This window comes from Aedes albopictus, chromosome 1 (assembly GCF_035046485.1).
Source record: "Aedes albopictus strain Foshan chromosome 1, AalbF5, whole genome shotgun sequence".
Taxonomy (NCBI): domain Eukaryota; kingdom Metazoa; phylum Arthropoda; class Insecta; order Diptera; family Culicidae; genus Aedes; species Aedes albopictus.
The window spans coordinates 284,621,549-284,638,930 of record NC_085136.1 but is presented as its reverse complement, the minus strand read 5'-3'; the positions used below and the strand labels follow the sequence as shown (position 1 = coordinate 284,638,930).

General features: G+C 40.6%; 2 protein-coding genes across 11 annotated transcripts in view; one reads left to right on the top strand and one right to left on the bottom strand.

The window, feature by feature from the left end:
- Positions 1 to 5,245, bottom strand: part of LOC109417118 (Y+L amino acid transporter 2) — a 63,626-nt gene extending 58,381 nt beyond the window's left edge. For 2 of the 9 annotated variants that reach the window (XM_029860160.2, XM_029860166.2), the window contains exon 1: positions 5,036 to 5,245. The gene's annotated coding sequence lies outside the window, so the exon portion shown is untranslated. Of the gene's footprint in view, positions 1 to 4,695; positions 4,891 to 4,912 lie in introns of those variants that run through there. The other 7 variants (XM_029860161.2, XM_062846925.1, XM_029860162.2 and 4 more) reach the window with 5 other exon arrangements.
- Positions 5,246 to 15,104: 9,859 nt separating this feature from the next.
- LOC109403741 (uncharacterized) lies at positions 15,105 to 15,917 on the top strand. Of its 2 annotated transcripts, none has more exons than XM_019676611.3 (2): positions 15,105 to 15,256; positions 15,336 to 15,917. In XM_019676611.3, exon 2 carries the CDS (start codon positions 15,369 to 15,371, stop codon positions 15,750 to 15,752), a length of 384 nt encoding a protein of 127 aa, XP_019532156.2. In that variant the 5' UTR covers positions 15,105 to 15,256; positions 15,336 to 15,368; the 3' UTR covers positions 15,753 to 15,917. The 2 variants fall into 2 exon arrangements, with proteins under 2 accessions (XP_019532156.2, XP_019554960.3); XM_019699415.3 differs by having other exon boundaries at positions 15,111 to 15,253.
- The last annotated feature ends 1,465 nt before the right edge of the window (positions 15,918 to 17,382 follow it).

Sequence of the window (17,382 nt, the reverse complement as noted above, 5' to 3'; positions counted from 1 at the left end):
TACGACGCTTAAGAGTTCCTAGTATGCAATTACAATGTAGTACCCGAGTGATCAATTTCACCCCGCTGATCAATTTGACCCCGGTTTACGGTACGTAAAACAGTCTGCTGTAGTATCCTACCACATTCCGAGCATCTTATCAACGGTTCCTGCTTCTCCGATGCTCAGGTTTTTATCGTTGGTTTCTTCTCCGTCCAGCACGGAAACTACCGCTCACAGGTTGGACAGGACACCTAGTTTCGCATTTCGCAGCCACTGCATTCGTGAATCATCTTAACTTCCGCCGCTAACTGGAATGACTGTTTCGAAACTGATCAGCATGTCGTTGACTTAGTGATCATGGCCGATGGCGTGAACGGAAACTCTTGCTCGAATTTTTTGGCATCAGCACTTGGTGGTACTTTTCTCTCATGTCCCCAGAAAACCACGACTGACAAGAGAGATACCAGCAGATCAGTGCCCTTAAGAAACACCGAATTGAGGCAGACTCTCACGGAGAAACTGAAAAACTCAAAATTAGGTACTTTTAAACTCAATTTTGAGTTCTTTTTCATCTCCCTTTTCATGCGCTCTTTCTATTGTTGTCAGAGAGTGAAGAGAGACACAACCCAACTTTTGTAGTTCCGTGCGTCAAGCCAACACTGAGTTTCTAGCACAGTACTCAAATTTGAGTGAATACAACCTAGTCAAAATTTCGGTTGGGTGGAAAAAACTTAAAATTAGGTATTTTTTTCACATGGAAGCAAGCGGGAACAACCCAACAAAAACATCGATTCCATCAACTCAAAATTGGCTTGACGCACGCAACCCCGAAGTTGGGTGGAAAGAACTCACTTTTGGGTAGTTTCGTCTCTCCGTGTATAGATCTTCGTGGCTGACTCTGCCTGGTTTGTTAGGGTTCACATCCGCAAAGATTGGTAGGTATGTAGGTACCAGATTCGGCAAGGCGTCTGCAGTTTTTTTCACAGTAAGCTTCCTGATGTAGCCCTTTTCCAGGATAGGCCTTTATCTTAGCATCAAGCACTTGTGCAAAGTTTTCGTCTCTCTGCATTCGACGATCAAGACGTTTCTTTCGACGTATTTAGTGCCATAGGCCTGCTGTCTGGAAGCCGAATGTTATCGCACCGCAATAGAAGCCCTGATTCATAGCCTCAATGTTTGCTCCTGGTGTGGGTTTGCAGCAGTTCGCTCTCTCTACAATTATTTTTGGATAGCAGGAGTTTTCTCGGCTTGCTGAATCCTAAACTTTCCAGAGAAAAAATCGGCTTTATAGCTTCGTGCAGCTTCTCATTCAATTTGGTTTTGCATTGACATTGCTGGGCAAGATCCAGCCAAGGCGAGTTTCCTCTGCTATGGGTTTGTTCGGCATTTCACATTACTTTGCCCAGACTTGCATGACCCAGCTCGATGATAAGCCGTGGGCTGACTTCTTGATAGGATTCCACAGGTAGGCCCTTCAGATACTGGTACTTCTCCTGCATCTCGTCCATAAGCATCGTGTGTGGTCAGAGCTGTAGACTCTCAACTGTATACATTTCGCCGAGCCGAACTTCTTGAAGGGACTCGTAACGCTGGATTGCCCGTGTAGCTGCCGGCTTAGAATAGTACTACGGACCCCCTGTTCCGGGGGTAAAAGTCCACCAAACAGGGAATCCCAATCCAAGGTGTCAGGCGACCCGTGCTGATGGATGAATGATTGAGGGGGTTTTAAAGATGCTCGATCGTTAACGGAGCCCGTAACGTGGGTAGATCACCTTATCGTGTTTCGTTACGGAGTAAAATCTACCAAAACCTAGTGTCGTCCTACGTTTCCAATTTTGGAATATGCGTTCTGGCAATTCAAGGAATCATAGTATTTAGTCCTTGTCTCTGGTATCGTGGTGGCTTACGGTCTCTGAATAAAACTAAGTTAACCAACTTTACTTTGCAGATAGTTAAAAACCTCGCCGTTCGAGGCTAAACTTGATGCAAAGGACATCAAATCGGGTTAGGGATCCATGTATGTACTAACTCTTCAAAGACAGGTAAGTGCTGGTATGCAAGGAACATACTAGAATCCTTATTACTGAACATATGTTCCATTATTGGAATGGTATTGCTGCTAATGCTAAAACCCGGGTTCTAAACTTCTTACTGGGGAGAATTTAGCAGTAAAACAAGGGAGATGCTAGGTTTCCGATGCATGGCCAATATCAGTACTCTTGTTTTGTTTTCTAAGAAAACAAAACAAAAACTGTATCAAAATCGATACTTTATTGCCCCTCAATGGCAATTGAGCAATGCGACATGCACTACACTAAGGATACGGGTAATGTCACAATAGATCTAAAAACTGGTCGCAGTGACAAACCCTAACAGGAATTAAAAAAAAAACGCTGGAGATCTGGAAGTTTATATTCTGCGACAGAGCCTCAGTCCTTGTTAGTGTCACCGGTTCATCGTAGAAACAGGGAGTTTTGCGGTCCTTGCACTTCTAGTTTGTCCGACAGACTCTGTTCCATCAGCGTTAGTTCCGAAATCTACAACAGTAGTAAGGAATCTTATTTCCCTGCGTGCCGTTGGTTCAGAACTGAGTCACTTCACATAGGTTTAACGGTAAAACTTGAGGACCGAAGGTTCTGGCGGTATACTGCTGGAACCTGTTCGATGAAGTTTGCCGCGGCTCTACATTTCTTAGGGCATTCGTTGGTCCACGATCAGCATACACCACCTAGTCCCACTTGTAGACCCGAGTGTTGATAACTGCTATCGTGATGATTCGTGCCACTCTGCACCGACATATTCGCTATGGAAGGAGCTCGACGCTCTGCAACCTGCAGCTTGTTCATCAGTTGTGTGATCTGGAATCTGTCGCAGTTCTGTTCGCCTTGAAATTTTTTATCTCACTCACGCCTCCATTGAGCTTCCTGTACGTTAGCCAATACAAACTCGTACGGGTATACGTCGACTAGACCGTAATCATCTCCACAATTCTCCGTGTTTTGTATCTACTGCTCTATCTTCGCCGCATTCTCTTCCATCGAATCTTGGTGGCTGAACTTGGATGAAGTGTCACTCTCCAGTTCTTGCAGCAGGCTGTACTTCTGCTTCAAGTACTGTTGATGTCATTCCCACTCTTCCTCCAGTTTCAACAGCTTTAGTTCGATTTTCCTCTTCTCACTATGCCTAGTTGATTGTCCAGCCGACTTGGAGAAGCTACTATGCTGAGGGGTGAAGTAAATTGTTGACGATTCTCGCTGGCTCCTTGCACCTAGGGTCTTTCTCTTGGACACATTTGCACAGGGTATATGGCTTCAGGGTACGACAAGCTTATTTCTTCCACTGACTGACTCACTTCAACACACGAAAGATGAAACCGCGAACCATATTCGCCGTACTGCACCATAGCTGTATTATCGTGCGAAAGACTCGGTTTTAGCGAACCCGGCGCGAGGGGTTTCGTCTGAAAAATGGATAGTTGCGAATGGTGACATAGACTGACTTTCGTTTGCTTTTGTTCTTTGTGGTAGTTTTTGCCTTCAGGGTGGCCGTCCTTTGCAGGTACTCACCGTTGTGGTAACGATTCGTGTATTACCAAGCATGGCTGAATTACTTGACATAAAATGGAAGTTTACATCAGATTTTTTGGAGGTTATTTGACATATCATGAAAACTTCTATGAAATCCTATGCTCCAATTATGTGCAACATGTCCACAGACAAATAGACGTAACACTGGCAACTATTCCATCCATCACGCTTTTAACAACTATTTTTAATATTTATAGTTTTGTTTATAGTATAGTTGGGTCTCCAGGTAGCCCAGTGGTTAAGGCTATGGATCACCAATCCGGAGACAGCGGGTTCGATTCCCGTTCCGGTCGGGAAAATTTTCTCGACGCCCTGGGCATAGTGTATCCACAGACAAACAGACGTAACACTTGGAACTATTTTCATGGAAATCCATCGACCAGTTCACACTACCATCACCTGGTGGAACAGTTGCACGAATCACTGTGTTGTGCAATATTGTCAACAGAAGGCCTAGTGTGAAACGTCAAACGCATAGAAAAACGATGCGCGCGCCTCTGGTTGTGAAAGCCACAACTATGAAAATTTAAAATGATCGTTAAAAGCGTGGTCGATGGAAATTTCGCAAGTGTTACGTCTGTTTGTCTGTGGTGTATCATTGTGCTTGCCTTACAATGTACAAATTCATGCAATGGCAGGCAAAGAAAGCCCTTCAATTAATAATAACTGTGGAAGTGCTCAAAGAACACTTAGTTGAAGAGAGGCAGGCCAAGTTCCAATGCGAACGTCGAGCCATAAAGAAGAGAAAAAAGAAGAAGAAGAAGAAGTTGTGTCCATCACAACCAGAGGAGCGTGGTAAAGTGAACTGGACGATGGATTTTCACGAAAATTGTTCTAGTTGTTACGTCAGTTTGTCTGTGATAAAAGTTTACACGTTCATTTTTATCTGTGCTCACTTAAAATCATTTTCAATTTGACTAGTTCTAAAATTCTGTAGACCAGACTAGTGTGGATTCTTTATCTTCACGTTATTATCTTCGTACAACATTCGCCACTTTTGCCACTAACAATATACAAACACAAGCACACGCGTGCGCCGGCCGCGGCCATACAGTTCATTCGATGTGCACGAGTAGGTTGTACATCCAAGTTGGAACCTTCAACGCGGAGTAAACGTAAGCACTACCGTAAAACACACATCAAACGCGCTGCTTTTGCACATTTTCGCCTTCGCCAAACGATTTTTCAATGGAAATTCATTCGATCGCAGGTAAATCGCACACCCATGCCTTCGGGATGGACATCCGACGTCTCCATTCACCGTGGCGGACAGTTCACATCCCGGAAACCGGCAGTAATTAGAAAAATGACTAAACACTGATCTGGAACGGGTACGATCCTACCACTTGTTTTGGGTGGAGATTCTACTGCAGATACCCGGCTGATAGTACGATACCGATTGTCCACAGACTGTCGCGTGTTTATCGATCCGGCACGGATGACGATGTTGCGTCTTATACACTTACTTATTACGTGCACTTAGTACGGAACTACGACGACGATTCCACTATCCTAAATGCAGTATCTTATTCACTGAAAAACACGCCACGCGTCGATTCGACTTTCTATCCGGCGGCTAGTCGGTATTTTGATTCATGAAATCGTTGAAACGGCTGGGGTGATGTATATCTACGACTGGGTCGGTAATTGAGAGAAGGGAAACCAACCGCAAAGAAATAATTATTGTTCTCGCGTGTAGAAAGGCACATTTTTGAGCAATTTCTCTCGGTTTCTCGCATTTTAGAAGCTCTGCTCTGTTTGTCTCCCTCCCCTCTCTTATAAGCGTCATGCCTGTTGTTGGTGTTTATTGCCTTCCAGAAGTATGGTTCCACTGTTGTCATCTGATAGGGGTTGCGATTGGCATGGAAATGTAGCCTGTAAAGACGACAGGCAATGTCTTCAGAACAGGCAGATGGCTTCTCGGTACAACAAAATCACGTGCGAGAGCCGTAGATTTTTCCATCGGTTGCTCCCGTGAGCAATGAAGTGAATCAGCAACCGTTTAGAGGTGTTCGAAATGGAATGAGCCATAAGGTACAACAGGAATGAAGATAGAAAAATAAGCATCAACTTACTGGCGATCCTTAATGAACCCTTTAAAGAACTGCATACAAGCTATCACATTTCTCCAGAATGTAGAATTTTTAATTGTAATTTTCAACTATATTTCTGATTGAGTTTCTAAGAAATTTCTAGATTTTTAATTTGTGAAAATTCAAGTCCAATTTTTAGCAGATCTTGAGCAAGATTTTTTTTTTCCAAAATTTAAAATAACAATCCTGACAGTTTGCCCATCTAGGTGAAGGTTTTCAAATGTTTATTTCAGAAATGTTTAAAAAACTACAATGAAATGAACAGGCTTCACGCTGGTTGCACTAAAAGTTAGGTATTCGAAAACCAATTGCAAACATCAATAAAAGTAATCTGGCATTTGAAGAAACATTTTCGAGGATGTGCCTAGGCATTAGCGTGGTTCATAATATCGTTTTTTCTCCACACCGCTTATTCGATTCGTAACCAAATTCTATGCCTTCTCCCAAAATTTGAGCTCATTTGGTTGAAAATTGAGACTGCACAAGCCCTTCAAATTATGTATGCGAATTACTATGCAAAAACGATTTATTTCATTCAATCGACCATAGTGTGTCCAATACCATGGATGACTTTTTCGTAAAATGTACACTGTAGCTTTATGCTTCATTTCCAAAATTTCATGGATCATTTCTTAAATTTTATGGACCAATTCTAAAATTCCATGCATCGTTTCCAAAGTTTTATGGATAAATTTTGCTATTCGGGCCACTTTTTATATTTTATAGATCGTATTCACATTTTCTATGGATCATTTTCAATCTTCATTGATCGTTTTCTATTTTTATAAATGGAACAGTTTATGAAATTCTGGATTTTTTTTAATGCTCCTCGGCGTGATAGTCACGTTCTTTAACCAGCATACCAGATCCTCTCCACATACAGGGAGAAACATGAGAGAAAATAAAATTCCCCGAGTTTTCCAGGTTCTTCCAAGAGGAAATTTAAAACGTTCATAATCTAAAAATCAGCTCAAATTTTATATTTTTTTTATTCATTGCGGAAATTATATAGAAATATTCTCAAAAATTAAGAAAGATTTTAGGGGAAAATACGCAAAATTTAGCATCACAAAAATAAAAAGGTGTAAAAAAATCGAGAAAAACTTCACAAAATCAGCTAGGAAGAGTTTTTTTTACAAAACGAAAATATAACAACAACCGGTTACGGAATATTTCTAGATTAAGTTCTTCAAGGTCAATTGCAAGAAATTGCTTCGACATTTCCAACGAAAGTTTCTTACAAAAGAAATCAGACAAAACATATTCTGAGGTGCTATTGGTATTTCCACAGACAATATGACTTTTAAATTCTTTTTTCAGTTTTGAAACTGAACTCGCTTGTCTGTTCTCTGTACTGGTAGTGTAACTAATAATGCTGAGGTTCCGATGAAAAACCTACGGTAAACTGGAAATTACGATAGCATATCGACAATTTAGAACAAAAATGGGGGGTACCGATTATCTTGGCTGTTTCTTTGAATACTCCTTAAGAACTCTTTCAAGGTTTAGGACTTTCTTCAGAGATATATTTAGAAATTTGATTGGAAATCAATCCAATTGAATTTATCTTGAAATTTATGCACGATTCTTCTATGAATTACTTCCAGGATTCCTTCTTAGGTCCTCCTCTCCTCTTCTTGGCGTAACGTCCTCACTAGGACAAAGCCTGCTTCTCAGCTTACTGTTCAATGAGCACTTCCACAGTTTTTAACTGAGAGCTTCCTCTGCCAATGACCATTTTGCATGCGTATATCGTGTGGCAGGCACGATGCCCAAGGAAGTCAAGGAAATTTCCTTTACGAAAAGATCCTGGACCGACCGGGAATCGAATCCGTCACCCTCAGCATAGTCATGCTGAATACCCGTGCGTTTACCGCCTCGGCTATATGGGCCCTATCCCATATCCTTCTTAGGTTTCTAACGCAATTCTTTCTTCGGATTTTTTTTTGCAGTGTTTCCCAAAGTTCTTCCTGCGAATTCAAAGATTTTTGTTCTGAGTATTTTTATTACAATTCCTCTCAGGATTTCTGCAGAAGTTTTTCAGGGAATATCTCCAGGAGCACCTTCCAAAGTTTCTTGCTGGATTATCCTCTCAAGATCCATCCAAAATTTAAAAAAAGTTTCATCGTACATTTTTGTAAGTGGTTTTCCGGCATAGCCTTCCATCAATTTCTCTCAGAATTTTTGTTAATTACTTGCAAAAGTTCTTCAAAATTTGTGAAAAACACTTTCAGAAATCCTTGGAGGAGTTCTTGTAGGAACTCCAGGAAAAAATCCTGCAGAACATTTGGAAGGAATCTCTAAAAATTCTTTGGGGAAGTCTCAAGTGGAACACCGAGAGAAATTGCGGATATAGTCTTCCAAAGGAATGCTGAGATAAACTCAAAGAGAAATTCCACGACAACATCTGTGAGGTATACATCGTAAGAGAATCTCTTGTGAAGATTGTGGGATGAATCCTGAAAGGAACCCATAGAAAATTTCCGTGGACAAGACAAATCGCAGGAGGAACTCTGGAAAAAAATCCACGACGGACTCTGGCAACAATGCTAGGAAATTCTTTAGGATCCCTGTGAAAACTCCAGAGCAAGGATGGGAATACTCACTGGCAGAGAGTTACACTCACTTGATGTTTTCTCAGCTCAGAAGCGTGCAATCAAGAAATTATGTATGTTCGATTATTTTTGCCTTGTCGTTTTGTCTAAAAGTTTGCCGAATAGAGTAGGAGTCGCACACGCATATCCTGGAAGGAATTTCTGGAAAACCGATGTACAGGAACTTTTAACCCTCCTTTTCCTTAGGGTCATTTTTTGACCCAAACCATATACTACGTCATCAAGCTGTTTCTAATGTAATGCAATATAAAAGTTGAATGAATTCCAACTTCTGGATTGATCTGCGCCCACATGGAGTGTGCATAATCGTCGCGAATACCTGCTAGATCAAGGAACCCTCCACTTTTTCTTCTAGCACGGTTGTCTCTTTTTTTCTTAATTTAACTTGATTTTAGAATAAATAATCATCCGGAAGAATTCTTTACAGAACCACAAGCTTCCAGTGAGAGCCTTCAGCATTAAGGAAACAAATATTTGTTACAGTTAATTTTTTTTCCATTTTATCAATTTCTTTATTTGAAAGGCCAATACGCCCGAAAGCTTTACGAGGCCAATAAAACCATTTTAATTTTTAAAAGATAAACTAATAGAATCACAGCCACTTTGTAATTCCTGAGTACCACATAACTTCTTCTTATCCTTTGCGCGCTTAGTTGACAGCCGCCGTTTGATGGTTCCGTCGTTGGTCTCATATGGTGAAGATGGGCTGTCGTGTCCGTTGTCGTCCTCGTCGTCGTCGTTGTCTCCATTCGTGCTCTGTTGGTCTACTTGGTCTGATTGGTTTGCAGTCACAATTGTTTTTTGTTCTCGTTCGATAACACAGCGCTACATTTTTTTTGTCTCAAGTGCAAACCTATGTGTCTCCGAAGGATTTTGGGCCACTGAATCCGAATCCGGGCTCAGATTTGCCCCAACACGTCACAATTTTGAGCTATACCTCAATTTATAGGGCAAAATATGCGATTTTAGGCTTTTTTGACTGCAAGCCATTAAGCATAGAAATATTTTTTTGAGCAATCAAAAGGTTAATTGGTCAATTAACATCTTAATTAACGACTCATGCAAAATATTTTGTTTTACCTAATCAAATTTGATAGATTTAAGCATTTTATGTTAGTATGAAAACTTGCATACAACTTTTGGAGGATGACTTGTATGGGAAATATCGTACCTAACATAAATCGCTTAAAACTATCAAATTCGATTTGCTAAAACGAAATATTTTGCATGAGTCGTTAATTTAGATGTTAATTGACCAATTAACCTTTTGATTGATAAAAAAATATTTCTGTGTTTAATAAGTTGCAGTCAAAAAAGCTCAAAATCGCATATTTTGCCCTATAAATTGAGGTATAGCTTAAAATTGTGACGTGTTGGAGCAAATCTGAACCCGGATTCGGATTCAGCGGCCCAAAATCTGTCAGAGACACATAAGTTTACTCTTGAGACTGACCAAAAGTTATTTTTTGTTACGCTGTGTAAGCGCACGCTTACTTCTCGCCAATATTTCGATGAACGTTTCACCTACTCTGCCGTTCTACGCTCGATTGTCCCATGTTATATGGGAATCCCATATAACATGGGACAATTATGCGTATAACGGCAGACTCCAGGGGAGGATGGGGTCGATTGACTACTGCTCCTCGGTGGGAAATCGGCGTCGGAGAATATTTGCTTGGTTGATTGAGTTGTTGCTGCTGCTGCTGTTGCACTTGTTTCGGGTTGTGGTGCAGTCTCTTCCAAACATCTCTGCTTGGGATGAACCGGCCTGGAGCACCGCCTGCAGGTTCTAATTTTGGTGCATGTGCTCCACATAGCAAACCTCGTTGGTTCCTCTCCTCTTCCTCTTCTTGGCGTAACGTTCTCACTGGGACAAAGCCTGCTTCTCAGCTTAGTGTTCTATGAGCACTTCCACAGTTTTTAACTGAGAGCTTCCTCTGCCAATGACCATTTTGCATGTGTATATCGTGTGGCAGGCACGAAGATACTCTATGCCCAAGGAAGTCAAGGAAATTTCCTTTACGAAAAGATCCTGGACCGACCGGGAATCGAACCCGTCACCCTCAGCATGGTCATGCTGAATACCCGTGCGTTTACCGCCTCGGCTATATGGGCCTCGTTGGTTATTGTGAGATATGAAGAGATCGGGTGTTTGATCAGCATCAATAACACTCGAATTCCGTTCGGTATGCCGACGAAGTAATTCTTCCATCGTTCCGTTTGCATAGAAAAAACATCTCCGTACTGCTTCATGAAGTCAGCGACAGTGGTATTGGGGACAGAAGGGAGCAGGTCATGCACACGAACAGTCACTGCCTCGCTGTCCACATATCCCGGGATTTTAAACGGTTTGTCTTTCCAGACAAAGGCCCGCTTGATATTGTGCGCCTTTTCATAGCGCAGCGCCGTATCGTGGTTCACCATTTCAATGTATACACAGTTACCTCTTACAGTTCATGTTTGAATGCAGTTTAGACTCATGTTCAAAAGAAGTAAACACTATATATTCGTCAATTTTTCATTCATATAAACAATGTAGAAAACTCATTAGACTTTATTTCTTACTTGTACATAGAGCTACAAGTAGATAGATTCACTACTTATATACTTTTAGTTTTTATCGATGCAAAATTTCCCTGAATATTCCGGGTTTTTCCCGTTTAATAAAATTCCCTGAGAATTACAGATTTATAGACCGTTCCAGAAATTATAAGCACGCCTACGCATAGCGAGAAAATAAAAATTTTCATTACAAACAACTACGTTTATATTTTTATTAAAATATATTCTTTGATATATGTAACAAGTTTATAAATTAAAACGTGTTTTTATATCCATAATGTTCATTACAAAAGATCATCTTTTTAACTCTTTGCGCAAACCATTTCTTTGTACTTATGCTAAATTCATGTACTATAAAATATTTTTTATTTTCATTTTTTTCGCAGGATCACTTTGAAAACATGTTTTTTGAGATACTTGATTAACGTTTTTTGAAAAACAACATTTAGCCTGTGCTTACGGGCACTTTAAAATTTTGAGAAAACTTGAAAATTCAGTCCTTTTCATTTTTTAAAGAATGTGTCCACATATTTTGGATTTTTTAAACATGTTCCTACAACAATAAAAATATTTCATTTTACGCACGGTGAAGCTTAGCAATTGCTTTTATTTATAATTAAATTCAATTGTAGTATTACACATGCTCTAGTATACATTTTTCTACTTGTTTTAGCTACTGTAAAAATTGGTTTTTGGAAAGATCGATTTTTGAATTTGAGTGGAAGTTTTAGGTACAAAAGGCTATATTTGAAACTAAAACCAATGATTGTCCGATAGACATGTGTATTTATTGACACGAATGTATTTTTTCATTTTTTTTTCTAGTGTAAATTTTTACATAGAAGTAAAATTGTTAAAAATAGTGCAATTTGTGCAAAACGTTTTTGAGGTACCATTAAGGAATACTCTGCAACTTTTAAACCAAAATTCAAATGTAGCTTTTGATAGCTGGTATTTGATGTTAATATAGTAGAGCAGGATATGTGAGAAAATGAAGTTGATTCTTGCATTCATTCCTAAATGGCTGGGCTGCAAAGTTGTGCTTATAATTTCTGGAACAGTCTTTATCAGGGTTTTCAGGTAGTAGATTTCCTGATATAGTCTTGTTGATGTTCACGGTATGACCTGCTGACCTGCTGCCGAGGAGCGATCGGTAAAATTATAGAGCCTCTCAACATTAATTAAATACGGAACATATCAACGAAGCCTGCATTTAGTTTAGGCATTTTTGAGTAAAATCGAGTGTATTGAGTTGAAAAAAGTTGAATATTGTCCAAATTGGGAGAGCTTCGTACCTAACCCCCCCGTGATCGCTGATCACGAACACCGGCCTGTTATGGGTCATCGAAGCCATTCTTTATTTTGTAATATTGTCAGATTCCTTGGATACGAAACACTGCGCGGTCAACCTTTGTGGTGATGGGCAAATTTCACGCGGCTTTGCTGTGTGTTAATTACGTGCCGCACTTGAGGAAACATAGGAAAGTTATTCTTATTTGGAGAAATACCTCAATATCTTTAAATGATCCTGGTGGATTAATTGATACTTGCTCGCTTCCGAACTTGAGAAGCTCGACTGGCAACTCGTTTTTTTTCAGTAGCCTAGATGTTTTCAGCTCTTTATGAGCATTCTTAACCTCATCAAGTATGCCCGTCATCAACAATGCTAGACCTGTTCCTGGGTTCATTGTTGCCGTTCAAGAAATCTTTAAAGTGATTCTGCCATCTGGCTGCCAACATTGTTTTGCCTGTCAGAAGATTTCTTTACCGGTCTTTGCACATGGCGGGCACTCTCGTGACGCGCACAATTAACAGTTGTAGAAAACATTCGCATATCGTTCTGATCCATGTTATCACACTTTTTTGCACAGCTGTTTCTTGCTGCGGTGGGTCCACTTTCTCTTCTGCGCTTGCAATCCTGTAGAGTAAAGTGGGGTAAGATGCCCATTTTCAAATTTTTACCGTTTTTAATCATAAATAGCCTCATTCGTTATGCATTCAAAGTGGTTAACAGCAACTATGCAATATTTGCTTGATACTTCAGTGATATTCACGAAACTAATGCATTTTTATCAACTTTAAAAGTTGGTCCGTAAAACGGACATGGTGCAAAAAGGCCATCTGCCATGGAGTAAGATGTTCCTTAATAACGACGTTCAAAAATGACGTCCATCATTTTTATGGCATTGTAGATTCCCTTTCCTCGCTCTGTTACGCTGTTTAGTATACTCAGTACATGGAATGTAACACTTCTACTGACCCCCACTCCCCTAAGCGAAGGTCGTCATATTTGAATGACCGCTAACATGGATAGCGTGGGCATCAATAACCATGCGTCTTCACGTGGCTGATAAAAAATACCAAAAAATTTTAATTGCTTGCAAGAACAACCGGAAGTTGTCAATTTTCATTGGAAAAGTTTTTTCGAGTGTTTGCCTGCCTGGCTTCTGGAAAGATGTTCTATGCCCACATATTGTGGCACCATTTACCTGTAGTAATGAAAAAATCACATTCAGGAATGAATTTATAAGTTGGACCATATTATCCCATCAGTGCATTTTTGGCCGGGTTCCCCTATCGCTTTCTGTTTAGCCCAGCCCAGTGGTAGTTCTCAACATCTCTTTTGTTATAATGGCCTCAATATGTGTTGATCAAATGAAAATGGGACCCTAATGTCTCTACTGTCACAAAATGTTATTGATATAGGCGTGTCAAATGCGTGGTTGAGCAGGATAATCAGACGGTCATTCCATGATTTTTACTCATCATTTTAAAGACTAATTTCATAAAATTCTTAGGGTAGACATATTCGCTAATTCCCGTCATATCAGATGGAAAATAGACAATAATTAAAAATATTTCAACTTACGTTTAACAATGACTGATTATATGGAAGTAGAATCATGTAGACTATCAATGGGTCTATCGAATGGGTTATCGAATAGTACGCAAAAATTCACGTTTCAATTTTACTCCATCTACGCTTTTACAGCAGCTAGCCGAATTGTTCTTCATCACCGTTCCATTTTCACTTCGCCAGATTCACTGATTGAACTGACTTTCAATTCCCACTTCACAAAAGCTCTGTGGCACTTCAAAGTTGGAATTCACTGTGCTTGAAAGTGAAAGTTCATTTCGTTGCACTGTGATGGCGCTTTTTGATCTGATTGACAAAAATATTGCTGAAACATTGAGGTCGTTATTCTAAAGCTACATCTATCTCAATTTAAAAGCCTGCTGCTCAATAGCTTTTTGAACACTGGATTTGATTTGGATTGTGATGAATTTGACCGAATTTTCGAATATACAACTACGGCCATAACATAATTTTTGACCATCTTCTGTAGCATAGTGTCATGTAGAAGGTATGACTTCACACTTTTTTGAGAAAATCCTCATCTGTTCCCTACTAGCGTGCAAAATAAATGACTTATTTAACTCGTATTTGTGTAGAAACTTCCATAGTATCGGAAATTTGACATAAGATTACTCCTTCTCTTGTCGATTGCATTCCACTCCGGGCGGAGATGCATGTGAAATTTTAACGAAATAGGGGACGTCGGGGTTATTTGAAGATATTTCAATTTTTAAGGCCATGCGGTGAGCCAAACCAGCTCCATTCGATACTACAGAAGTTTTAACACAAACACGAATCAAATAAATCATTTATTTTGCACTCCAGCATTTTTTCAAAAGGTGAAAGAGAGAGAGAGTGGGGTAAAACGGGTCCGATACACTGATTTCCAGCATCGTGCGGCGAATGACCCCCTCCTTATCTGGAACTGTAGAGTTTTTTGCAGTTTGTGTCAAAATTTCATTCAAATCCATCCACTCCGAGCAGAGATATTGAATTTATTCGCGTTTTATACCTATTTTTTCCATTGTGGCAGTAGCTTAATGGCCCGAACAGCGGAGTAGGAAAAAAAAGGACGGGAATTAGATTTAAAAAAAAAAACCTACAAAGTTCAAAATAAAACATAAAACTGTTTCCCTAAACACAATATTAGCGCTTGCGTACCCCATTTGAAGCTTCATTCATAAGGGGGCATCCATTAAGTACGTCACGCTAAAATTGAGAATTTTCGACCCCCCCCTCCCCCCTTCGTACGGGGTTTTCCTATACTTAATACATTGCTTGTCACACTTTCACAAACCCCCCCTCCCCCCTTGGACCGTGACGTACTTAATGGATGGCCCCTAACTATGCTTGGCGTGGTCCCTCGTTGCTTCTCAGAGCGCTTGCGCCTGAGTTTGCCGTACTCACACTTATTCAGCCAGTCAGTGAGCATACCGCATCGCACCTACGACAACGGCTGGACAAAAATATCGAGACGCAAAACCAAAGCAAACGCAGTCCGAAGCGGAACAACAAAAACAACATTCCATATCGGAGAGCGAACGAGAATATCGAATAGTAGTGTGTTGAGTGAATTCGTCATCTTCAGTATTGCTAGAACTCGAATCGATATCAATTAGTGTGATCTACTACCCTCTAGGATCGGGAACCCAGCCCAACATATTTGGACGAAATGCCTTCCGTTGAACCCACAAGCCAAGTGAACGAACAATCTCAGTCTTCATCCCACCAGGAAAATGCCTCCGCCAACAATAATGGACAATCAGAGCAACAGCAGCAGCAGCACCAAGAACCAAATCAGCAGAGCGCATCTAACGGAGAAGAAATACGTGACCCCGATCGTCAGCTGATTCCAGCCGATCGCATTGAACATGTGGAGGATTCCGCCGCGCCCGTCGACCTGCCAACCGTGCGTGAATTCACCCAGAACGACAAGATCAACAAGTTTCTGCTGAACTCGTTCCTGCAGCGGCTGAACGAAACCGACCTCAGCCAGTTCCGCGGCAACGGCGACGCGGCGGACGGCGAAGACCAAGAGCAGGACTTTGAGGCGTGAAAGCAGCGCCAGTATCGAATAAATCCTCGGTTAAGTTTTTTGTATGTTTAAGGGCCGTGCTTCTTTTGAGTCATACCATGCTATACACCCTCTAAAACATTTTGTTGCGATCGGAGAAACGCCAGCCAAGTGGCGAAATAAATTGTACAGTACGAACAACAGTAATCCGAGTTGTTTTATTGCAGCGTGTGCTGTTTGAACGAAGATGCTCTTCGCTTTGCTTTGTGATGATGGAACTTCCTATTTCAGGAAAGGTGCAAATGGAATCGCAACGTGAAACAAGTTTCTGTGTTTGGTTTCATAGTAAACATGGAAGTGATAACGATAGCGCGAGAGCGATCTCTATGCTAATAATTTAATCCGTCATTACATGAAGATGAGATTGGAATGGATGTGCCTTTGTTGGTGCCAGTCGTTAAAAGTTTATGCATATGGTCGAGCATTAAGTAACTAAATTTAGACCCCCTTCTTCTTCGGAAAACTCAGTCTCAGCTTAGTTCTAATATTTCAGGCCAAACATGTCTAAAGGTCATATTCTGCATAGTCTCTCTTTGGTTTCCCTCTCTTTCGTTAATATCTCAGCTGTTTATTTGTATTATGATTGTCTCCTTGCAATGTTTGGCCTGATTTAATTTTGAAAATTTACTTACAGATTTAGTTATAAGGGTAACTCTCGCTGAGACTGGCCTACTATTTACACTTTGCCTTCAAAAATGCTTAAGGTAGCTGCAGTGGACATGGTTGGAATAAGTTACTACAGTAGCGATTTTCTGAAAGTCCTCGCTTAAGAAGTAATGAAAATGCGTTTGGTTACTCAAATTGATGGACCCCCCCTTAGATAGAGCCACAACAATTTTAGCAGACTCCTCGATTTTGGTCAAATGGTGGCTCATTTAACCCTTTCGAGCCGAAGGGATCATATATGACCCCAACATAGAAACGGCTGTATAAATTCACCCATTCAGCAAAACAGAATACTGTCTTCGGCAAAGTTGTTGCAAATTGAGTCCTCTGTGGGAAATCTCCCGGTTCGCACTTCAGCGAAAGCACCCGCGAATAAGAACTCGGATAACACACGCGACGACTACTTGTGATACGATCACGAAGAGAATTAATTTTATTAACGCACTAATTTCAATTAGTAGAAAACACGGTTTATTTTAATTATAGTGGACTGTATTAACACATGACCGACGTAGGATCCAACGATCGCTACCGATACCGTCGATGGTAGAAATTCAACTAACTATAGCGCATTTAGTTCACCACTGGACTATCGCACTAGTTTTCACGAGTGCGAAAACGCTAATAAAAGTGCGCGATTGCATCAAATCAACTCGGTGTCTTCAGAGCACTTGTTCTCCATAGATTGAAGAAATAGTGCGCCGAAGACATCAACCTGATTTGATGCAATCGCGCACTTTTATTTACGTTTTCGCACTTATAAAGTCGCAGTTCGCAGTCCAGTAGTGAACTAAATGCGGTATATATTACATTATCTCCTATTGGAGATGCTGCGAGAGCACATCTTCTAAACCTTGCCGGCTATTTCTCTCGTGCAGCTATTGACTACAACAGATGCGGTCACTCAATATACCGATCTATCTTGTGCCACAGTGGCGCGTAAAAT

Coding starts and splice junctions, on each gene's coding strand:
- LOC109403741 (XM_019676611.3), top strand. CDS start 15,369: ATGCCTTCCGTTGAACCCACAAGCCAAGTGAACGAACAATCTCAGTCT.